Source organism: Pelophylax lessonae (assembly GCF_965119305.1).
Source record: "Pelophylax lessonae genome assembly, chromosome: 11".
NCBI classification, from domain to species: Eukaryota; Metazoa; Chordata; class Amphibia; order Anura; family Ranidae; genus Pelophylax; species Pelophylax lessonae.
In genome coordinates this window covers 70,300,829-70,325,745 of record NC_138778.1, presented here as the reverse complement: position 1 = coordinate 70,325,745, position 24,917 = coordinate 70,300,829, and the positions used below count along the sequence as shown (strand labels likewise).

The 24,917-nt window shown below is 44.9% G+C and overlaps 1 protein-coding gene across 1 annotated transcript in view; it reads right to left on the bottom strand.

Annotated features, from left to right (window-relative positions):
- CNTNAP1 (contactin associated protein 1) overlaps positions 1 to 24,917 on the bottom strand; it is a 261,388-nt gene that overhangs the window by 168,176 nt on the left and 68,295 nt on the right. Inside the window, exons 4-7 of the mRNA XM_082271239.1 lie at positions 23,525 to 23,672; positions 20,217 to 20,420; positions 17,959 to 18,143; positions 15,108 to 15,248 (exon numbers count right to left, since the gene is read on the bottom strand). Of these exons, the coding sequence (XP_082127365.1) occupies positions 15,108 to 15,248; positions 17,959 to 18,143; positions 20,217 to 20,420; positions 23,525 to 23,672 (678 nt within the window). The remainder of the gene's footprint in view (positions 1 to 15,107; positions 15,249 to 17,958; positions 18,144 to 20,216; positions 20,421 to 23,524; positions 23,673 to 24,917) is intronic.

The window sequence follows — 24,917 nt, the reverse complement described above, 5'->3', positions numbered from 1 at the left end:
CCCCTCTACACTAGGCAGACCCCAGGGGCAGTTCACAGTACTCACGACCTTGGAAGGCTTTCCTGGAACTGAACCCCTCTTTCTCCACTGGTCCTCGGCACACCAGATCCTCTCTGCAGCTCAGCTCTCCTTTCTGGATACTCAGGCAGCCACCCAAGACACCCGATCCTTCTGACAGGAGCCGAGACAGCCGCACTCTCCCTCCTGGGAATCTGCTTCCCGCCAAAGATGCTGCGTCATGCGTTCCCCTCAAACTTATACCCACTCCCAGAATCCTCTGCGGCAGAATCTGCCTTCTGGGGTAGATACAAGCCCGAATGGGCCACTGATTGGGTTTCCTCCACTGCCCAATGAGAATCCTCTCACAGAGCCAGTGGGGAGACTCCCCTCTCAGTAACCACACCTGGGAGACATGACAGCCCAGCTGAAATCATGGCCCTGCTGTTAGACAGCCAAGGCCCATTATACTTTTACCTAGCACCTACCTGTAGGGTGCTACTTCCTGTATATATATTGCTATCAACTATTTATTATAATAGTTTCATAAGAAAAGGGTAATTAGTCGAGCATATTTCTGCTATAACATTGTTTTTATTGCAAAATTACATTCATTTATTAATTTCATGTACTCGTTCGTTTTTCAGTTTCCTTCTGGTTCACCATGCAATAATGATATGGACATTAAACTGCCACTTTATTCTCGTTCCCCTCCTGCCATGACTGGCTGAGCTAAAAAGCTGGTCTTTCACTTCATTTGAGCTGTTTGACTAAGGGAAGGTGCCCCTGAAATGCGTTGCGGCCTGCCCACCACCCAACGTCACTTCTCCTCTTGACAGTTTGCTGCCTTGTTTGCAGCCATTGATGCCATCAGCTTGTCTATCCTCCTATTAGTTTTTTTGCCATTTGTTATACAGTATGCTCTTGTTTGATCTGCCTGCTGGTACACACTATGCCCTATGCTCTGCCCTATATTTGGCTTATATCCTAGTCCAGACTTGTTTAAGAAAATATTGCTCCTTTGATTCTACTAACTCCAACGCCCTGTTCCTGTATTTCTTAACATACTTACTATGTAACTTAAGCGTACACTTGTGTGAGGGACATGTTTTCCCATTTGGGATGCACAAGTGTTCTGTTCATCCGCATGCCGGCAGTCCCATTCATGTCTCTTGGAAACACAGGCTGCACGGACACAGCCGCTGCTCCCAATCCGACATCTGTTCAGGTGACTCCCTGAACTCACACTGTCTGCGTTGAAGGACACACACCAGCACTCATATGGATGTCATATCAGCTCAGGACAGCCTGCAAAGCCTTCAATATGGTCTAGGGCAGTGATGGCGAACCTTGGCATCCCAGATGTTTTAAAACTACATTTCCCATGATGTTTATGCATTCTGCAGTGTAGTTGAGCATCATGGGAAATGTAGTTCCAAAACATCTGGGGTGTCAAGGTTCACCATCACTGGTCTAGGGTGTCCCTAGACCCTGGTTTCTATAGATAATGCATGACACATTGCCTGAACTAGGGCCATATGGCTTCCATTGTCCAGCCGTTGCTAAGTGACTGGTATAATGTTGGATTTGTAAAGCTGCATATTTCGATTTATTTGATTCAAAAGTTTATGCCTAATGCAACTGACTCCGAATCTCAAAAAACTATTAACATAAAAATGTTCATGTGACTTCCATATTGGCTGATCTTGGAGCAAGCGCTCAGTATTGCTTAATATGCAATGCTTAAAACCTCAATTAAAGCTGAAATTAATAGCTAAGGGTTTTTACCTACAGTAGGGAAAATAAGTATTTGATACCCTGCAGATTTTGTAAGTTTTATTCAGTCTGTAATATGAGGTCGCAATTTAGTGCACTCAGAACAAGATTAGTGATTTTTTGGATAAATTCTGTTATCTCTTTGGCAGACTTTGGATGGAAATAACAAAGTTTTGCACCACAGTGAGCAAGCATTATGTGAAGAAACCAAATTATAGTACACTCTGGTCAAGATTAACAATGTTTTTTTTCAGATAAAATCTGGTGTCTCTTTTGCAGACTTTGGATAGAAGTAGCAAGTGTGGAAAAATTGGTCTTTGAGTGTTGGTGGTACCTTTACACTGTAACCCTGTAGAGGTACTCTTAAGTGAAATTATACGCTCCGGTCAAGCAGTTACGAAAAAATTGGTCATTGGGGGTTGGTGGTGCCTTCACACCATAACCCTATAGGGGTACTCTTAATGAAAGAAAGAATTTACCTTGCTATAAAAGATTTGAATTATATCCCCCGGTCAAACAGGTGTGGAAAAATTGGTCTTTGGGTGTTGGTGGTGCCTTCACACCATAACTCTTTAGAGGTACACTTGATAAAAGCAAGATTTGGCCTTGCTGAAAAAAATTGAAATATATGCACCTGTCAAACAAGTGCAGAAAAATGGTCCTTGGGTGTTAACTGTGCCCATGAAACCAAAAATGTTTTCAAGATAAAATCAACACCCACAAAGCTAGGCAGCCTAGACAGTCTTGCAGAGATTTGAGATCCCAAAAACACCTAATCAGCAACATTGGCATTAGGGGCTTGATAGTTGCTGCTAATCCAGGGCTGATTCATTTTGACAAATGTCAGACGGTCAACAGAATCTATAGACTGATGCACTTTTTTATCTGTCACAAAACCTTCGGCAGCACTTAATTCCTGTTCAGAAGGCACGCTGGATGCAGGGCAGCCCAGCAGTTTACCTGCATACTGGGCAAGTTCTGGCCAGTGGTCTATTCCCATGACCCAGTAACCCAGTGACTTTTCTACTGAAAAGCTCTCTATGTCTGTTTTTGCCCCTAGATAATCTTCCACAATATGATGCAGATGCTGCCGATGGGATGTTGAAGCTGACAGCCCTGAGCGACGAGGACAAAAAAAAAATTGAAATGCATCATTTAGACGGCCCTCTCCTTCACTGTTTCTCCTTTAACCAAAAGAAGCCCCAAAACTACCTTTTCCACGTGATTACTTTTCCCACGAGTAACACCAGGAAAGGTTTTACATGAACTCTTTAAGGTGTCCTCAAGATATTTCATCCTGTGCTCCCTTTGCAAGGGCAGGATGAGTTCCGAGACTTTCCCCTTGTAACAGTGGTCAACGACGGTTGCCAACCACTGATAAGCCTTTTCCTTGAAGTATATGAATAAGGGAGTCCATGCACGCAAGTTTGAGGAGGCATGAGAAGCAGTGTCCTCTGGGTCATTGAGGATTACAGTATCTGGAACTGCTTCCTCCCAGCCACATACTACTGCCAATGTGTCTGGGGACTGAGAACCATCTCTTAAGGTTTGATGTATGTCTTCTTCTGCTTCAATTCCTCCAGATCTGCCAGAATCCTCTTCCTCCTTTATGGTGTTGGAAGAATGGTGTCTGCATAAAGCAGGGCCTTAAGAGGAAAGGAAGTCCTCCTCTTCCTCCTGCTGCTCTACCTCAAGTGCCCTTTCCATAATGCCATGCAGAGTATGCTCCAGCAGGAACACGTGGGATTGGTGATGTATGCATTGTCACTGCTCACCAATCTTGTCGCCTCCTTAAATGGTGACAGTACAGTGCATGCATCCTTTATCAGCAGCCATTGGCATGGGTAAAAAAAGACTAGCTGCCCTGAGCCTGTCCTTGCGCCATACTCACAAAGGAACTCACTGATGGCCCTCTGCTGCATGTGCAGCATTGCCAAAGTTTCCACCTGGTGGGCATGTCACAAATCAGGTGATTTATGGGCACGTGGAATTTCAGCCAACCAAACACTGGCTGTGTATGACGGCCTGAAATGACTACAGACTCTTTTGGCCTGCCTTAGAAGATCTTGCAACCCTGAGTACCTGTTTAAGAAATACTACACCAACAAACTGAGGACATACGCCAGGCATGGTACATGTGCCAACCTTCCCTGTCGAAGGCCCGACAGAAGGTTAGTGCCATTATCACACACCACCATTCCTGGCCTAAGCTGCCATGCATGAACCACCTCTGGGCCTGCCTTTGCAGAACTGAAAGAATCTCTGCTCCAGTGTGGCTCCCGTGCCCTACACAGACCAGCAGAAGCACTGCAAGGCATCTTTTAGCCTGATTTGTTGAATAGCCCCTTGAATGCCTAGGGCAGTGATGGCAAACCTTTTTGAGCCCCAGTGCCCAAACTGCAACACAAAACCAGCTTATTTATTTCAAAGTGCCAACACTGAATTAAACATGCCAGTGGCTCTTTAAAGAGGATGGGACTGATCACCCCTCTGAATGAGCCCTAAGGGACCAAAAATGTACGATTCTGCCCAAAAAACCTTTTGTGCTTTTTCAAAGGAGTGCAGGGTTAAGGAGTGCATTGTGCTCAGAATGCAGGGATCAGGAGTGCGTTACACTCAGAATACAAGAATCAGAAGTGCATTAGGCTCAGAATGCAGAGATCAGTAGCACGTTGTTCTCAAAATACAAGGATCAGGAGTGTGTTACACTCAGAATGCAGGAATCAGGAGTGAGTCAGTGCAGAATTCAGGGATTAGGAGTGCTTTACGCTTGGAATGCAGAGATCAGGAGTGAATCACGCTCAGAAATGCAGGGATCAGGAGTGCATTACACTCAGAATGCAGGGTTTAGGACTGAGCTGTGCTCAGAATGCAGGGATGAGGGGTGCTTTACGCTTAGAATGCAGGGATCAGGAGTGCATCACGCTCAGAATGCAGGGATCAGGAGTGTGTTATGCTCAGAATGCAGGGAACAGGAATGCATCACGCTCAGAATGCAGGGTTCAGGAGTGCGTCACGCTCAGAATGCAGGGTTTTGGGGGGGGGGTGATGTGAAGGGCAGTAGGGGACACTGCTATGGGGGTGGCCCTGCCAATAGCAGTGTCCTTTGCAAAAATTCACGGAAGGGAGCAGAATCCACCACATGGAAAGGCAGGAGTTGTAAAGCCAGCAATTTGGTCAAAAAAAAAAAAAATTTAGACGCTGGGTATGTGGGTGCAGGGAGTGTGTTTTGTTCTTTTTTTTTCGATGCAGCGGCTGGGACAGAGAAATTTGCCTGTTATACAGCTGGTGGTGTGCTGCTGGCAGAAGTGTTGCAAGGTCCTGTGACATTCTTTGCTATACCATCATCCTTGTCAGTGGGGGCTGCTGAGAGGTCATGCGATATAGCAGGGATAGACTGCAGGGATGAGGGGTGCTTTACGCTTAGAATGCAGGGATCAGGAGTGCATCACGCTCAGAATGCAGGGATCAGGAGTGTGTTATGCTCAGAATGCAGGGAACAGGAATGCGTCACGTTCAGAATACAGGGTTCAGGAGTGCGTTGTGCTCAGAATGCAGGGTTTTTGGGGGGGGAGGGGATGTGAAGGGCAGTAGGGGACACTGCTATGGGGGTGGCCCTGCCAATAGCAGTGTCCTTTGCAAAAATTCACGGAAGGAGCAGAATCCACCAGATGGAAAGGCAGGAGTTGTAAAGCCAGCAATTTGGACAAGCTGAAATTTAGACGCTGGGTATGTGGGTGCAGGGAGTGTATTTTTTTTTTTTTTTCGATGCAGCAGCTGAGACAGAGAAATTTGCCTGCTATACAGCTGGTGGTGTGCTGCTGGCAGAAGTGTTGCAAGGTCCTGTGACATTCTTTGCTATACCATCATCCCTGTCAGTGGGGGCTGCTGAGAGGTCATGAGATATAGCAGGGGTAGACATGAAACATAAGGAGTGAGGAGGAAAAGAACTGTGTCCTTTATGTGTGGTTTTAAGGCTCTCCTGCCAATGAGTGGTGGGAGGTTAAATGCCTGGTCAAGCATGTGGTACCCAAATGGCTCGTATTTTTGCCACGCACGATTTTAGGGACTCGCTAAGGACTGGAAGAGTACCACTGGATTGGCGTAGGGCCAATGCGGTGCCTATAAAGGGATCAAAGTCTTTGTCAAGTAACTATAGACCTGTTAGTTTAACTTCTATAATTGGGAAGATACGGGAGAGTTTAATTAAAGACCACATAGATAAGTTCTTGCTGGAAAAAAATATTTTAAGCAACAGGCAGCATGGATTCATGAAAGACAGAAGTTGCCAAACAAACCTGATTTCTTTTTATGAGGAGGTAAGTAAAACCTTGGACAGAGGGGTGGCTGTGGACGTAGTATACCTGGATTTTGCAAAATGTGTAAGGTAAAGTCTACAGGCTTGGAAAGATCAGTTTGAAAATGGATAGAAAATTGGCTAAAAGATAGAATTCAGAGAGTAGTGGTTAATGATTCTTACTCTGAATGGTCTAAGGCTATCAGTGGTGTACCCCAAGGTTCAGTGTTGGGCCCCTACTTTTTAATATCTTTATAAATGATATAGGGTCTGGGATTAAAAGTACCATTTCAGTCTTTGCAGGTGACACCAAGTTTTGCAGTGGAATAACTTCTTTACAGGATGTCTCCATTTTACAAGCTGACCTCAATGCACTGTTTCATTGGCAACTATGTGGCAAATGAGGTTTAATGTTGATAAATGTAAAGTTATGCACTTGGGGGCTAAGAATATGCATGCAGCATACATACTAGGGGGGAATCCATAGCAGAGAAGGATCTGGGTGTTCTGGTAGATCCTAAGCTTAATAATAGCATGCAATGCCAAGCTGTGGTTTCCAAAGCAAGCAAAGTCCTTTTTTTGTATTAAGAGAGGCATGGACTCCAGAGAGAGAGAGATATAATTTTGCCCCTGTACAAATCATTAGTAAGACCTCATCTGGAATATGCAGTTCAGTTTTGGGCACCAGTTCTTAAACAGGATACCGGGGAACTGGAGAAAGTGCAGAGAAGGACAACCAAACTGATAAGAGGCATGGAGGAGCTCAGCTATGAGAAAAGATTAGAGGAGCTGAATTTATTCTCTTCTGAGAAGAGGAGATTAAGGGGGGATATGATCAACATGTATAAATACATAAGGGGTCCATATAGTGAACTTGGTGTTAAGTTATTCACTTTAAGGTCAACACAGAGGACAAGGGGTACTCTTTACTTCTAGAGGAAAACAGATTTAGTCTCCAAATATAGAAAGGTTTCTTCACCGTAAGAGCTGTGAAAATGTGGAATAAACTCCCTTCAGAGGTGGTTCTGGCTAGCTCACTAGATTGCTTTAAAAAAGGCCTGGATTCTTTCCTGGGTGTACATAATATAAATGGTTACTAATATTTATAGGTAAAGGTGATCCAGGGAATATCAGATTGCCTCTCGGGGGATCAGGAAGGAATTTTTTTCCCCTGCTGTAGCAAAATGGCTGGGGTTTTTTCGCCTTCCTCTGGATCATTGATTGTGTATATAGGATTGTATGGTTGGGTTTTCTTTACTTTTTTTGTTTTTTTTTATTGGTTGAGCCAGATTGTGTCTTTTTTCAACCTGACTAACTATGTAACCATGTAACTATGTAGCTTGATCTGCTTGCGACAGAGATTGCAAATTGCAACAGTGCGATCGGCGGCACATGTGTTAAAAAAGGCCTACACAGCTGAGCTGTGGGAAGTGAGCAGGGAGATAACAGCTCCACAATCTGATGGAATAGGGTGGCTGCTCTCAAGTCTTCCTTGATGGGTTCCTCTGGAGGACATCCTGGCTCGCTGGGGTTGTGCCTCCCCCTCACTTTCCTCCTCAGCTCTATCCAGCACCCAAGTCGTGTTAGTGACCTCATCATCATCATCCCCTCCATCCTGATCATCACTGAAGCCAACTTGGCAATACACTGTGGCTGGGGGAACATGACTGCAAATTTGTTCCATACATAGTGTGAGGGATAAGCTCGGTGGCAGGTGTGGATGACCCCTTGGGGGGGTTCGTTACACAGAGAAATTGCAGAGGAGTAGTTGAAAACAACCGTCTATGGTTTATTCTTGCAATTTTCTTCACACAAGTGCATGCATCAAAAAACAGCATAAATCAAAAATAAACAAATTAAATCCTGGCCAATGTGGGCGTCTACCTTCAAACACAGGAACCTACCTAGGGAGTCTGTCCCAACCTACTGCTGGGCAGACACTGCTGATCATACAGCAGACAATCAATAGTCCATTTATTTTCTCTTCACACAGAAAATGTCCATTTGTTTTTCTTCACACAGAAAAAGTCCATGACCTCACCTTGAGAAGTCTTCAGCTGACTGCTCTCCTCAGCGCACATCGCTTCAGGAGCCAGCTCACTGCTCTCCTATACTTACACAGCTTCAGGAGGCAGCGATCAGTAATCATCCTCTGGATAACTTATAGAGGCCTCAATTGCCTCATTCTGAACAGCTGAAGTCTTTTCAACGTCCTTACACCTTTCTGGCTACCTCTGCAGCAGACATCCTATAGTAATTGGTGAATTTTCTAAACCAGGTGGAAATGTATCTCCTGTCTGTGACAACATCCACAGATTTACCTGACTTCCTGTCACATACCCCCCTCCCCCTCTTGTTTCAACCCTAGGGTTGGGACACAGGTTGCCAGGCACGCATGTGTCAGGCACTGCTCTTGTCTCTCACTGATAAGCCTCCTAGTATCTTCCCAAGTAATGTTCAGTCCATTTGATTCTTTGTCTGCTTCAGCTGCCAGAGAGAAATCCTTCTGAGCAATCTGCTTTGCTTTTTCCATCAGCCACTGTCTTTCATGCTGATATGAATTAATTTCCCAGCTATGCTGAACCCTGCAATCTGACCCTGCCTGTCACTTAGGAGATCCGCCCGCTTGTGTTTACACAAGGGGGCGGATCTCCACACTCGATTCCCCGACGATCGGGGAAGAGCAGCGGCGATCCCGGCTGCTCCTCCCCTGGCCCGACTCCCGCTGTGACTGAACACATCGGGAGCGAGCCTCCGGCGGCACGCGCGCCGCCGAGAAAGGGGAGTGTCTGGCAATGTAGGTCTACATCGCCAGATGATAACCAACCACTTTGCCGCAGTAGTGCTCGAGTGAGCAGACGGCAAGTGGTTAAACTCCACATGTAATGCATCTCAAAATCACGATCACACTTCTGCCACCTGTCTTTCACCAGCTCCATTTTGATAATAGTCTCGGAAAGGCACTTATTAATTTGCTTCACGTTTTCATCAACAGCCTTAGTTTTCTCCACTAGGTGGTGTTTGCTTTTTTCTCCAAGCTTTATATCACTTGCCTTCTTCACCAGACTTTCAGCCTGAACTGAGAAATCATCACTTTTCTTACACAGCTTCTTTGCTTGCTGAAGTTCTAATGATACATTTTCCAGTGCTTGAAGTTTGTGAAGGAACTGTTTAATCCAGAGGGATGATTCAAGCAACATGTAATCAAATGTCTGATGCTCACTCAGGACAGACCCCAAAACACTGATCCTTTTATAAACTGCATCAGGCACACTATCCCATCTTTGGGACAGATCCTCTGTTGCCTGTAATTCCTCTTCAAGTTCTTCCAACTGAGTCTTCATCTCTTCTACTTGCTGTTCTAAGGCTCGCTTAGACTTTTCTAGCTCCTGAACGCTTTTCCCAACATCATCCTTGGAGCTGACTAAATCTTCCATCTCTGTACGCAGCTGTTTGTTAACTCTTTCTAGTTCATCCTTAAGCTCTAGAGCTTCCTCCAAGGAGCGAGCCAAGAACAGGGCTTTGCTTTCTTTCTCATGAGCCTCTGCTTCTGCACGGTCTTCTGCATATTTTGCAGACACAGTCTTCTCCTCACCAAGCATCTGATCAAACTTCTTTTTCTTCTTCTCCAGGTTGGACACAATCTGACGCTGGTGATCAAGATCCACTCTAAGTTCATCCAGTTCCTGCTGAAGTCTTGTCTTTGTCTTCTCAAGCTTGTCATAAGCAGCTGTTTTTTTCTCATAGCGTTGATTAGCAGCTTCAAGGTTTTTCTGCAGTTTCTTTTTCACCTCTTCAACATTTTCTAATTGTTTCAGAAAGCCATTTTTCTCATCTTCCATTTGTTTGAGTTTTGTGCTAAAGCTCAGCCTTTGACATCTCTCTTCCTGTAAGAGTTCCTGAGTGTCTTGCAGCTGCGATTCCAAGATAGAGAAATCTTTGGCAAATTTTCTAGATTTGCTGTCTGCTTGAGAAAGCTGATTTGTGACATTGTCCAACTCAACCTGCAGTCGGTTTGCCTTCTCTGACAGCTCAGCACGAAATCGGTCACCTTCTGATACTTTGACTTGCAATTCCTGAAGCTGTGCCTCTACTTTTTTTCTCTTGTGTTCAGAATCTCCTTTTCCCTGCATAAGAGCCTTCACCTCATTAGCTAGTTTCTGTGAATGAGAATGTAATTCTGCCACACAGGCTTCTTTCTTCTTTAGCTGCTGCTGGACACGTTGGGCTTCAGCTTTCCAACTTTCACAGTCTGTACGTAATTCATCTACCACATTGCTCAAAGTGGTGAGCTCATACGCAGTACTCAGTAATTTAGCCTCTCTCTCACTTGCTAGACGCTCTGCAGCTTTCACCTGCTCATTCAAATTAGCCAGGTTTGATCCAGCTTCCAGTGAGGCCATATTCTGAATATCAGTCTGTGTCTGCACCTCTTCTACAAGTTTTTGAGACTTGTCCTTCCACTCTTTAAGATGCTGCTTGAGCTTTTTCAATTCTGCTTTGTGTTTTTTCTCCCTCTCATTTTTCTCCTTGGAGCTGAGAGACAAGGTATTTTTCAGAGAGACATTCTGCTCTTGTACATTTTGCAGGTCTATTTTGGTAGCTTCTAAAGACTGAAGACTTTGTGCCAGCTGATTACGCAACTCAAACATATCACCCATATTTTGCTCCTGCAAAGTCTGAACTTCAATTTCCTTTTCCATGAGGATGGTATCTTTCTCCCTTATAGTCTCTTGACGTTTTCGCAACTCGACAAAAAGAAGAGCAGTGGATTCTTCCCACTGTAACACCTGAGACCTGAGTCGTTCACTCTTTTCCTGCTCCATCCTAAGCAACTCCAGGGCTTGTTCCTTCTGCCTAGAGGATTGTTGTAGATTTTGTAAATTTGTCTCCAGAACCTCAATCTCTGCAACATGCAGGACTTCCTTTTCTTCCAGTTGTCTTTTCAAGACATCCAGCTCAGCCATGCACAAAGACTCGGTTTCCTCCAAAACGATGGCCTCCATTTGCTGCTGGTGTCTCTGTTCCAAGCCTACCATGTCCTCTCGGTAAGCTGCCATACTCTCTTGGTGAGCCTGTTGTTGAGCTGCAATGCTCTCTTGGTGAGCCTGTTGTTGAGCTGCAAAGCTCCGCTGAAAATCCGCATTTGCCTGCTGTTGAGCTGCATTCGATATAATCAGTTGTTTCAGCATCTCCTCCATTTTGGGTTTACTTTCCATCTGAGAAAACTGCATCTCCATAACTGGTCCATTTGCACCAGTGTTGCTAGCGACAACAGCCTTTCTCCTCAGCAGACTCTGTTCAGGTATGTATGGGGCTCGTTCAGGCGGTAACATCCCCTCCATCCATAGAATTCGGTCTCTCATCTCAGCCATCTTTGCTTCTTTCCGGAGCTTTGACCGCCCCATCTTCAGTTACTCCTCAATAAATTTTTCAAAGTCCAGCAAAAAATTGAGAGCACTGTCTCTTTAAAGCAAGTAGCTTTTCTCTCTCTTGCAGGATCTCTGCTTCTGCCCAATGCATTCCTCCACCATATGTGAGGGATTAGCTCGGTGGCGGGTGTGGATGACCCCTTGGGGGGGTTTGTTACACAGAGAAATAGCCGAGGAGTAGTTGAAAACAACCGTCTATGGTTTATTCTTGCAATTTTCTTCACACAAGTGCATGCATCAAAAAACAGCATAAATCAAAAATAAACAAATTAAATCCTGGCCACTGTGGGCGTCTACCTTCACACACAGGAACCTACCTAGGGAGTCTGTCCCAACCTACTACTGGGCAGACACTGCTGATCATACAGCAGACAATCAATAGTCCATTTATTTTCTCTTCACACAGAAAATGTCCATTTGTTTTTCTTCACACAGAAAAAGTCCATGACCTCAACTTGAGAAGTCTTCAGCTGACTGCTCTACTCAGCGCACATCGCTTCAGGAGCCAGCTCACTGCTCTCCTATACTCACACAGCTTCAGGAGGCAGCGATCAGTAATCATCCTCTGGATAACTTATAGAGGCCTTAATTGCCTCATTCTGAACAGCTGAAGTCTTTTCAACGTCCTTACACCTTTCTGGCTACCTCTGCAGCTGACACCCTATAGTAATTTGTGAATTTTCTAAACCAGGTGGAAATGTATCTCCTGTCTGTGACAACATCCACAGATTTACCTGACTTCCTGTCACAATAGTTACATAGTTAGTCAGATTGAAAAAAGACACAAGTCCATCTGGTTCAACCAACAAAAAGAAAGAAAAAAAAAAGCAGTATTGAAAACCCAACCATACAATCCCATATACACCATCCTATACCCTTGTTGTATCAGTGTTCTCCCCTCTCTGTAGTCTCATGTTACTCCCTTCATCTACCTCAAAGCCAAGATTAGAATTAAGTAATGGCTGTGCATCCTCAAAAAGAAAGTGACTGACACTGTGTTCAAATAATTCAGCTGACTCGTCAATGCATGATGCTGGGGCTATGGCATGAGTAGCTGTGGACAAGGAGGCAGAAAAAGCCGCTCTGGCAGCTGCGGTGGACTGCGCACTAGTGTCAGCTTGGGTCATAGAGGATGAGGATGGTTTAGTAAACCAGTCCACAACCTTATCTGCAGGCTGTGACTGGATAGAACAGGCAATATCACTCAACAGAGATAAACGTGCCCTGAGTGAGGATGGACCACGTCCATCTTTGCCTGTGGACACAGATGCTGCTGGCCCCCTCATAGTGTCATCAATCTGGCACCCAAGTCATGTTAGTGACCTTATCATCATCCTCCCCTCCATCCTCATCATCACTGGAGCCAACTTGGCAAAACACTGAGGCTGGAGGAACATTACTGCCAATTTGTTGTTTAGCAGTGTTCTCCCCTCTCTGTAGGTTAATATTACTCCTTTCCTCTACCTCAGAACCAAAATCAGAATCAAATAATGGCTCCTCAATAAGCAAGTGGGTAAAGATGTGTTCAAATAATTCAGATGACTCATCAATGCATGATGATGGGGCTATGGCAGGAGTAGCTGTGAACAAGGAGGCAGAATAAGCCGCTCTGGCAGCGGCGGTGGACATTACTGTCAGCTTGGGTCATAGAGGATTAGAATGGTTTTGTAAGCCAGTCCACCACCTCCTCTCTCATCTAGTGCCCTAGATGGACAGTAAATTTAAACAGTAAATTTAAACAGGATCACCTATTTCTTACATCTTCAGTTAAAAGAGTATCCAAGTTATGGATTGTTAAAAGAGAAGTATGGGGTTTCTTTTTTTCCCTATTTGTACTCACCTTGTCCGATTCTGCATCTGCCATCCATGGCTTCTACACTGAGAACCGAACAATCAAACACTGCCGATCCATCCGTTCTGACAGCTCCCTGAGCAGAGAGCTCTCTGCTCTGCCCCCCCCCCCCCCGCTCACTGGAGCGCTGAGCTGTGGAGGGGCAGGGAGTGGCCAGCTCAGGCTCTCAGCGGCTAGGTGAGAGGCTGAGCCGGGTGTCAGTCCAGGCACCTGGCAGATTCCGACTCTGTGGTCCTGATGACGCGGTACCTTGACTGACATCTGTGATGTCAGCAGAGAGCGTACTTCAGCCCACTCTCTGCTGAAATGGGTCACAGGAATGCAGAATGAACTGCACTCCTGTGATCCATAGATATACAGCCAAACGAGCTAGCTGTACATCTCCCCATAAGTAGTAGGCACTGTCAGGGGTGAACTTAATTTAATTTCTGCTGGTCCCCTCATAGTGCCATGGAAACGTCTGCCTTTCCTTATTGGCCTGCCAGACTTGATTGGGGGGGGGGGGGGGGTATTAACCAAATTTAACAGAAACTTGGAAATGTGTGATTGGATGAACTTTATTGAATGAAAAGTGGAGTTTGCAGCATTTTAAATTGAGGACTGCCGCTGACAGAAAAGTAAAAACTATAAATAAAAAAAAAGGGGAAAACACCAGCGTTGCAGTCAGAAAAACTGCAGCTGACAAGTAAAAAAAAAGGGGGCAGACAGGGGACAAAAAAAGGGGGGGGGGGTATGCAGCACTAAATGTTATGTAATGCTGTGTTAAACACTGCACTACACTAACACACTATAATGACACAATGCACTATACTCACACTACACTAACACTCTACACTCAAAATAATACACTAACTCTCACTAGTAGCAAACTGAGCCCTACTCTATCTATCTCCAACAACACACTGCAAAAAGTTCTAGTGAGAAGGAACCTTTTATAGTGTGGGGTGGGACTATGAGCACTCTTGGGCCTTATGACTTTGTCCAATCATGGCTCTGACAGTGCTCTGTGCCCTGACTGGGCAAGGACCTGCACCTGAGCCTGAGTGGTCAGGTGCATTGCTTCAGCCAATTAGGGTCCTGGAATGCACTGTTTGGTGCGCAGTGATGTTCTTCTGCCAAGCACCCCCCAAATTTGGGTGTTCGCCGAACAGATGAAAAGGCAATGTTCGCGCCCGAACTTTTGCTTGGCTCGAACTGTTCGCCCAACTCTACTAGTGACGTCACAACACTCCTGATGTAAGCAAAATCTTCAAACATTGCAAGCTCCCTTTGTGACATGCACAGGGAGGGCCTAGGACAGTCACCCCCAAAATTAGGGGAGAAGACTCCTGCATGCGGAGCTTTGCTAAATGCATGGCAGGAGAGGTAAGTATCTATTATAGGCACTGTTGAGTGGAGTGGGATTCTCTGCCAGATAGTAACTGTACAGCCCAGCCAGGTTGCCACAATGAGGAGTGTCTGAACACCGATGTCGGGGAGGGGGTCTTTTATAATTTACATTGACTAGAAACATAGAAGGATTTTCTACTCCCACTAACCTCCAATGCCACAGCAATTTATTGTTACACTTCTACTCACCATAGTTCAGCCCCCAAACAGTGTGATGGACAGTGAACTGTCCCTTTATATAAAACGTTTTGGAACCGCTGCACTGAGAGGTCACATAAGTTTGTTAAGCATGCTAAAATAATGTTGAGGACCAGTCCAGGATCACGATTTGCAAATTACCCTACACACATCAACCTTAACTCACCATAAACCGGATAGATGATTTGTTCCTCCTGGCAAGATCAGCAATGTGGACATTATTATAGATTATATTCTCCAGGCAACCACGAAAGTTCTGTTTATGTGAGATGCTTTTGTCCTGATACATAATACCAGCAAAAAATATCTAGGCACAAGGAAAAATCAATACAAATATTAACACAGGCAGAAAAAACTGTGTCTTATGCAAGATATCTACATGAGATTGTGTGGCAAAGTGTATTTTTCTTTAAAATAAATAAAAAGGTAAGGATTTGGTTATAGAATTTTTTTTTTTTCAATTCAAACAGTTCCTTTATTGAAATAAATAGAATGACACATTCACAAATTGGACAGCATACACAAGAGAGTAAGAGCAACCAACATAATGCATTTACAGCGGAAATCAAACAGTCCAGCATAGCAGGTCATATAGCAAACAGTTATAGAATTTTTTAATTTGTAGACAGGCTTTAGTTCTAGTTTACATTACTCTAGTACAGGTTATAAAATACCATCTCAGGAAAAATTAAATTGGTCGACATGAGCAACACTTCAACATTACACTTTCTTCATCCTGTCCTAGCCCTTGCAGTCTAAAGCTGGGTTTACACTAATGCCATTGCAGACATCGCATGTGAGGTCTCTGCGCTGCAAATTCAGCCATACAATTTGGCTGAAATTGTATTGCATTTGCACCAAAATGGTGCAGGACCCTTTTTTAGCCACACTGGACATTGGTGTTCAGACCCATGCAATTGGATTCCACACTTTGCACTGTAAACTGATTTGGGGGTGTCATTAACTTTAAATTTACACCCGCAGCAGTTCGCAGAGCGCAGTGTGAACTGCCTGCAATTCTGATAGGGTGCGGTAACCTGCACAGGAATTGCTGTGGCTCCCGCATCGCACCAGTGTGAACCTAGCCTAACATTTGATTGCAACTTGTTGCCTGGTGCTGCAGTTCAAGCAGTGGCGGCCTGCCCATAGGGGGCGCAGGGGCGCCGCCCCCCCAAAGAGAAAGAGGAAGAAAAAAAAGATTAAATAAAAAAAATAAATTGTCTATTTTTCGCCCACTAGGGGCGCCGGACTTAGTACTGGGTATGGGGGGGTGGGGTTTTTGACCCCCACCTTCGGCCGGCAGAGGCGCCGATTGGCGCTCTTCTGGGGGTCATCGGGGCGCAGAGCAATGCGCCCCCCGACACACCCTAGTTTTCCAATGTCTGGGCTGTGATTGGTCCAGACTCCAGCCTGGACCAATCACAAGAGGACATGGACCTGGTGACGTGACGCCTGGGGGCGGTGTCCCCCCCCCGGCGTCATGATCACCTTCCATTCCCTCCCGCGGCCCGGCGCAGAGAAGGAGAGGACGGAGCGACGAGCGAGAGCCGAGTGACCAGTGCCGGCTGCTCTGTGGCGCGCTCGGCTGTGTTAGTTGTCGCTCCCGGGAGCAGTGCGCTGTACACCGCGGAGAGGAGACTGAGGAGAGGAGAGGGCTACACCAGACACCTTACATCCCCCGACCCCCGGACATGCAGCCGCCCCTGTCCAGGCTGAGGAGCAGCAGGAGGAGGAGATGAGGCTCCGATCGCAATGGCACTTTCCTGACTCTACTCGCCTTCTGCTTCTGCATCTTCCTCTCCCTGTCCTGGTACACGGCGTTCAGCGGGCAGAAAGGTGAGAACCCCCTGGACGATCTCTGCCACCTCCTGTATCAGTGCCATTCTCTGCATACTGCCAGCCCCTCCTATGATGGGCTCCTACAAGTTTTTTTTACAGTGTTTTTTTTACCGCAAAGCAATGCCTATTACATTTTTCCATTTGCGCCCCCCCCCCCCCCAAAATTTTGAGCACCAGCCGCCACTGAATTCAAGCACACATCACTATTTTCAATTTGAATAATAATAATATAATTAACAGTTAACCCTAAATGCAAAAATGCACCGATGTAACATTGTAAAAATCCACCTGTGCGGCACAGCACAACCACATGGGGGGGGGGGGGGGGATAACAAAGAGTGGTCCAAGCACAAGCTTGCACCACACTTATAAACAAAAAATGGAAAAGATTGTGTTTCTAATAACCAAAGGGGCATTGATTAGGAGTGATCAGTTCTCTGATTTGCCGTATCTGTGACAGGTAGCACAGAAAACATGAGAGCTGGAGCAGCATGCTACGATCTGTCTTGGCTCAGGGTTGTTATCCCTGCAGGCTCTGCTTGTGTAGTGTGATCACCATACGTGCAAAGAGAGGAATATGAACTGTTAGACAGCAGGTTGCATCCCGTACGACATGTCACACCTGGCAAAAATCTGCAGCAGTTTTATATATGGAAAACTGCTGCATTCCCTCTGCTAAATGGGGGCAGTCCTGTGCTAGTTTCTATTTCACTCTGAAATAAAAAGTGACACAGGTGGCTCAGATAGACCTGAAGTAAGTTAATTTGATTTGTTAATGGGGAGCAGATCACTTCTGATGGTTTCCTGCACTATTATAATAGCACAGGAAGCTTAGTGAATTCCCTGTAATGTAAGCTGAGAAATGCACATGTACCATAGCAAAAATGCACCTGTATTGCAAAACACCACAATGTTCATATCTTGCAATACAAAATGTGTTTAGGTTGTGCACGTATGTGTTAAAAAAGTGAAATGTACTTTGCCATGAACTGGAAGCCCATTAGGAATAGAATAGGCTGCCTTAGCACTACCGATGTCTGAAGCTAGCTTTAACCATATTGCCTGAATTTTTGCATTGAATAAAAGTTTTTTTAACATACATAATATTGCATGTTTTTTTTTGCCAACCAACATGAATGTAATAGAAAATATACACAGGGTCGAATGCTGAATCATACCTCAGTGTCCAGGTCTAGCTGGTCAAAGTCCCCCTTGCATCGAAGCCTTTGCACTTCTCCATCTAGAGTTATATTGAGGTCACGTCCATTGCGCTGAATTTTAACAGAATGCCATGCCTGGTCATCCAGCAAACTCCCCAGTGTGGTAACTGTGTGACTGTCTACTTGGTGGAGGGGGCTGTTGCCTATTAGCCATTGAAGAAATAAATAGGGATTTATATTCAATATATTTCCTGCATGTAAAGTCTATTTTTTCAATGATTATAATAGAGCTTCAACAAATTTGCTTTTGTTAGTAAGTGCTTACAACTATTCATCAATTTAGGTAATATAGTGATACATGTTTTTATTTTTTTTATTTTAAAGCAGAACATCAGCAAATATCACAGTCAAAATATATATCTCAACAAGGCATTGTACACAGTTTTCATTGTTTTAATTAGGTTCTAATATAGTTATATTCCCTTTGTTGTTTGTATGCCTTATCTTGTAATGATGGACTCATATTTAGTGGCTGGAGCTTGTATTGGACTACTCCAAGAGGACAGGACAACTTCTGTTCTGGGTCACATAGCGTCCATGCACCCCCCTTGTGTTGTATTGTTAATGTGACAAAACACTGTATGGTGTGCTGTGTGTCTGTGAATGCTCTGCCTGCTTGTGTCTGCATCTTAATTACTGTGTAGTTCTCACCTGCAGAACACTAGACTGAGAGATCCAGGGATTGTGGGATATGTCATTTCTTTGCAGGCAGTGTCAGTTCTTAGACTACAGACAGGGTTCATGCATTACCCTGTGCAGTGCCATGCCAAATGCCTGTTTTAACACAAACCAAAACTGCTGACACAGGAATGTGAAGATTTACTCTACTCTAAACTGTGTGTACAGGGCAACAAATGACACCATGAAACTACATGATCAATGTACGACTTATGTGGTTGAAATATACAAGGTGCAGTTAAGAATGTTTATCATGCCTTTAAAATCCAATCCCTTAAAAATTAAAAAAAAAAAATGATTTTGGTTTGGAAAGAGCCAGAGAAGTTTGGAGCCTCTACTGGGGTTCTATTGCAGTCTGTGTCTCTACTGCAAAAATTTCCCCTTGTTTTGTTTCAAGAAATGGCTACATACAACTGCTTTCTCTACAGGGGTTTTGGATACCCAAGCTGTGCCCTTAATGCTAGTATACTAGTTCTGTTTTGTCATATAAAAGGCATATGACTCTTCCAGCTCATTTAATGTATAACTGTAGATTTATTTTCCTTTGGATAGAAGGTTTAAAACTTGCCATTGGAGATGCAGCAGGAAATAAGTGGAAATCTCCTCAAAATTAGAAGAAATCCCACCTCTGACAGCTGTCGCTGGAAGAAGGGTACCATTAGAAAACAGACCATCTTCACATGTCAACTGTAAATTCCTCCTCCAGTTTTCTCTCAATACAATGGTCAAAAGAAAAATTAAAATTTAGATTTCCCCAAAAGAGACATAGAAACTAAACCCCTGCTGAGGTTCTAACCCTCCCATACCCTAACAAAATTAGATTTTTGGTGAAGTTCTGTTTCAAGATCCTAAGCCATGACATGGTTTTGCTTGCATACATCTTTACAAACAAACACTTTACTACCATACACAATTATACTTATCAAAATTTCTATCAAAAAAACTATCAAGCATTTTTATTCTCTTTATTTTTTAGTATATTTGTTTATTTATATTTATGTATTTATTATTATTATTATTATTTAGTTATTTATTATTTATTAGTTATTTATATAAATGTATTATTTATTTATTTATTTTTTCCTTTATTATACTCATAAAAGCATTTGCAATGTATAAAACTTTTAGGCCTCTCTCACACGGGCGTTCCGTATGTCCGTATATCACCCCATCCGTTTGCGGGTGATATACCGACATAATGCATGTCAATGGGATTGCGGATGACCATCCGCTGACATCTGATTTGCGTCCTTTCAGATCTGTTCCGTTTTTTGGAACAGAACAGAACCCTATTTTTCTTCCGTTTAAAAAAGGAAAGGACGCAAAATCAGATGTCAGCGGTGTCATCCGCTGACATCCGCAATCCCATAGACATACATTATGTCTGTATATCATCTGCAAACGGTGTCGGAGCGGATCGCAATACGGTCCGCTCCGTGTGAAAGAGGCCTTAGTGTTGTCTAGGTTTTTCTCAGGATCTTATTTCAGTATGCCCAATTAGTCACTTTATAAATACAAATATTTGTAAAGCCTTGTACCAAGACTCATCCTGAAGACCAACTGAGCCTTCACTAATTCCAGTGTGATGTAGTCTCCTTGAGTCCCTTCAGCATGCATTAGTACTCCGTCCTTCTCCAGTGTTTTAAAATTAAAAGAGATGTCATCTTCCAGGGTGCGATTCGTTTTCTTCCTGAACTGGTATGAAATAAGGTCATCGCCATCAAATGACAGGACATCATGGTCTGAGGACATAGAAGGACATATCAGAGAGGAAATGGTTTCCATGAGACACTAGTTCGTATGCGGAAAGGAAGTGAGGTGGGATTGGATAACATGGATGGAGTTATGCAATCATTCTCTTTGTCAAGAAAAGAAGGATTGCAGTTACAGCTGTTCACTATTTAGATAAAGTAACAGTAAATTAATCCTGCAGCACAGCCATGTTGATGGAACACAGGTACAGAGCCACATAAAAAAGTTTCAGAATATTTGCAGTGTTTTGCTACAGAGTCAATGATATATAGCGGTATATAGCGGGGTCTCTAAGCTTTTCAGTATGACGACCACATCACATATGTCATGTTCGTGGGCATTTAGCATGATGAGATTCAGCAAAAACAGAAACCATTTTAATAAAACATCAGAGTACCCATCAGCCGTCTCACTTACATCAAGGCAGTGGCGTAGCGTGGGTTGTCAGCACCTGGGGCAAGGCAAATAATTTGCGCCCCCTAACCCACGGGATTTTAGCACTCGAGTCTCTTCCACCTGATTAGTTAAAGAAACCCTTACCCCCTAAGCACATGTATTGTTTGTTATGAAAATATTGATGCAATTAGACCCCGTTCACACTGGGGCGACGCTACTTGCCGGGGCGACCTCACAAGTCTCGGTACGCTGCTCGCACCGCGACCTCGGAGCAGCCGGCATGGACTTCATAACATTGAAGTCAATGCAGGTCGCTCCGGGGCGCCCCAAAGAAGCTCCGGACCCTTTTTCTAAGTCGGAGCGACTTGTGTCACTCCTATTAGAACGGGTCCGCAGCTTCTCTATGGAAGGCGACCTGTCAGGCGACCAGGTCGCCTGACAGGTCGCCCCAGTGTGAACGGGGTCTAAGTGGTATTAAAACATTTTGAATTAAATAAACAATTATCAATGTATACCATAGATCCCATTTAGAGAAGGGTCCCCATAGATCCCCCTTTAGAGCAGGGTCCTTATAGATCCCCCTTTACAGCAGGGTCCCCAAAGATCCTACTTTAGAGCAGGGTCCCCCATAGATCCCCCTATAGAGCAGGCCAGGGTCCCCATAGATCCCCCTTTAGAGCAGGGTCTCCCATAGAACCTCCTTTAGAGAAGGGTCCCCATAGATCACCTTTTAGAGCAGGGTCCCCCATAGAACCTCCTTTAGAGAAGGGTCCCCATAGATCACCTTTTAGAGCAGGGTCCCCATATAATCTATGGGGACATTTCTCTAAAGTGGGGAATCTATGGGCACCCTGCTCTAAAGAGGGATCTATGGGGACCCTGGCCTGCTCTAAAGGGGATCTATGGGGACCTTGGCCTCCTCTAAAGGGGATCTATGGGGATCCTGCTCTAAAGGGGATCTATGGGGACCCTGGCCTGCTCTAAAGGGGATCTATGGGGATCCTGCTCTAAAGGGGGGATCTATGGCATAGATCCCCTTTAGAGCAGGGTCCCTATAGATCCCCCTTTAGAGCAGGCCAGGGCAGGTCCCCCATATAGATCTCCCCCCTTACAGCAGGCCAGGGTGAGGTGAGGTCCGGACCCTGGCCTGCTGTAGGGGGGGGGATCTATATGGGGGACCCCAGAGTGACCTAACTTCACCCTGGTCTGCTGTAAGGGGGATCTATATGGGGGATCATGTCCCCCATATAGATCCCCCTTACAGCAGACCAGGGTGAGGTGAGGTCCCGTCCCCCATTTAGATCTCCCCCCTTACAGCAGGCCAGGTTCCCCATAGATCCCCTCTGAGGATCGCTACATAATCATATGGCTCCAAAATACACTCTTCTGTGCCTTTTATGTCCACGTCCACCACATATAGTTCATACTATTCAGTGTTCTTCTCACACACTCAGTCAGTCTCAGTCAGTCACTACTAGCACAGGCACAGCCAGCCAGCCCAGTACTACTCCAGTCCAGTCCTGACTCCTGACTCCTACCTTTTTTTTCACCTGTCCCGGACCCGATCACAGCAGGCTAGGTTTTCTCCTCTCCTCCTAGGTTTTCCTCGTCCTGCAGCACCGTCTGACGTCGGCTCCCTCCTCTCTGGCCTCTCACCTGCTGCCGCTGCCGGCTTCATCTGCCTCTGCCTGGCCTGGTGGTTCTCTCCTCTCCAGTCCCGTGCTCAGTGCTGCGCTGGGCGGCCGCTGCACCTTAGTCCCTCCCCCTCCCAGATAAGCCAGGCGTGCAGGGACTGTCTCTCCAAACCCCCCCCCCCTCCACAGTGGGCGGATCGGGAGCCGAGCTGCGCACAGCCAGTGAGAGTGAGTGAGCCAGCCTGGCCAGGGGCAGAGAGCTGCGAGAGTGGGCGGGCTGCGGCAGCAGCCTATGACAGAGTGTGAGACTGTGAGTGATAACTGAACTTCATGTGCGGAGCGGATGCGCCCCCCCCCAGATGTTGCGCCCGGTGCGGCTGGCCCCCCCTGCACCCCCCACGCTACGCCACTGCATCAAGGTCCCTGTCAGAGTCCCTTCTCTTAGGGCTAGTTTACACTTGCTTCAAAACAAGGCTTCGGACACGTTTTGTTAGAGCTCTCTGAAAGCTGGTCAAAGCCCCTGTCACTAAATAAAATGGTTAGCTTACAGTCCAGTTTACACCTTGTTTTTGCTTTGCTTTGCTTCATCTTTGCTTCAAAAACTATACCCCATGTCACTTTAGTGGTGCTTCAAAGCTTCTTCAAAGCCTCCATAGATGTCTATGAGAAAGCTTGCTCGAAGCATCATCGAAGCATCACCAAAGCCCCACTGAAGCATCATCAAATTTAAAAAAGACATAAACAAATTCCGAATATGAACTCCCAATACGAATTGAACGAATCAACTGAATTTAACAAAACTAAATTACTAGATTAACTAATCTAAACAAAACGAAACAAATTTTTTCGTCATGCACATGTCTAGGATAGTGTATATGGAGGTTTTCTTTTGGCTGAACTAGATGTGTCTTTTTTCAACCTAACTAACCAGGTCCTGCATGGTAAAGTACAGGTTTGCAGGGTTTGCAGAGGGAAGCTGGGATTTCATACCACCAGATAATTACAATTTATACCATTTCTAAGTTAAATGACATTATTGTATCTTATGTAAGGTTATGGCATACTGTATTCACAGCCATACAGGGCCACCCGAAGTCCAATCTTTCCTTTTGGGTTCCAAGCCACAGGAATAAAGCGGACGTAGCGAGCCTTGATAGGATAGTGGAGGCGGTGTTCTATCACCCCAGATGAATTGACATTGCCGAAAAAGGTCTGCAGTATAGAAGAGAAAATAGTTTTTAAATAAAATGTACTATTGTTCATAGAATTCATATTTAGTTTTTGGAGCACTAGTGATTGTATCTTATCAATGCCAAAACTACATAGTCTGAGTATAATACACCTTTTAACCCTTTAGGTCCCCCTGTTTTTGGTAAAATGAGAGTCCTGCATATTATGTATATGTGATATGTATAGTAATTCTCCTGATGGCGCTATCCTTACTGGGATATCACCAAAGGTCACCATCTACTTCTGTACAAAGAGCAAATGACTCCTGCGCTTGAGGGGTGGCCTTGCGGCTGGTATCCTGAAAATGCCATTCAGGTCGAATTGTAGTAAATTCAGGCTGTGCTGCCACTCTCAATGGGTCGTGGTAACCCAAAGCAGATACTGGAAAAGAGAGCTCTGATGAAGGGGGAATACCCCGAAACGCGTAAGCGTTTTTTTGGAGGTCTACATCCTTCCACGGCTTGCGGCAGCTGAGGATGCCCAGTGGAGACCCCTGGTGGTCCCTCATTGCTTACCTTTTTGGTTGTAACATGACAAAATGTGAAAATTTCCAGAGGTATGAATACTTTTTCAGGGCACTGTATATACTTCCAGTTACACCACCAATGAAGAGCCTCTTTCCCTTGCAGTGACACCATGTATGCAAGGACATTCTTTCCTTCCAGTGACACCACCGAGGCAGGGTCGTTTTTTTTTACTTCCAGTGACATCACTGATGCAGGGGCATTTCTTTCTTCCAGTAACACCACAATTGCAGCTGTATTTTTACTTCCAGTGACATCACTGACATGGGGATATTTTTTACTCACACTAACTACTGAGCATTACTGTTAGCCCCATAATATACTGTAGGACACAATCTGCACTGCTATTATAATGTGCATACGTATCGGCACTGAACTTCTAATAACCCTATCCCCCACTCCACCTTGGTGGGGGAGAGGGTCAGTTTGGCATCTTTACTGTATTCTTGCCCTGGCACTGGCTGTCCTATTGCTTGTTACACAAAAGACCCATTATATATTCAGAACATCTATTCTGTCTATACATACTGTAGATAATTCTAAGGCTGGTATATGGCCAGGGAAGGGTGACAAACCAATGAGCTAATATAGCAAGAAATTATCATTCCACTGTAGGGGGAATAAGGAGCATATTATGTTGGAGGAATTTCCTCAATGTGACATTTGATACATAATTGACCAGAAACCACAGCTCTTTAAATTA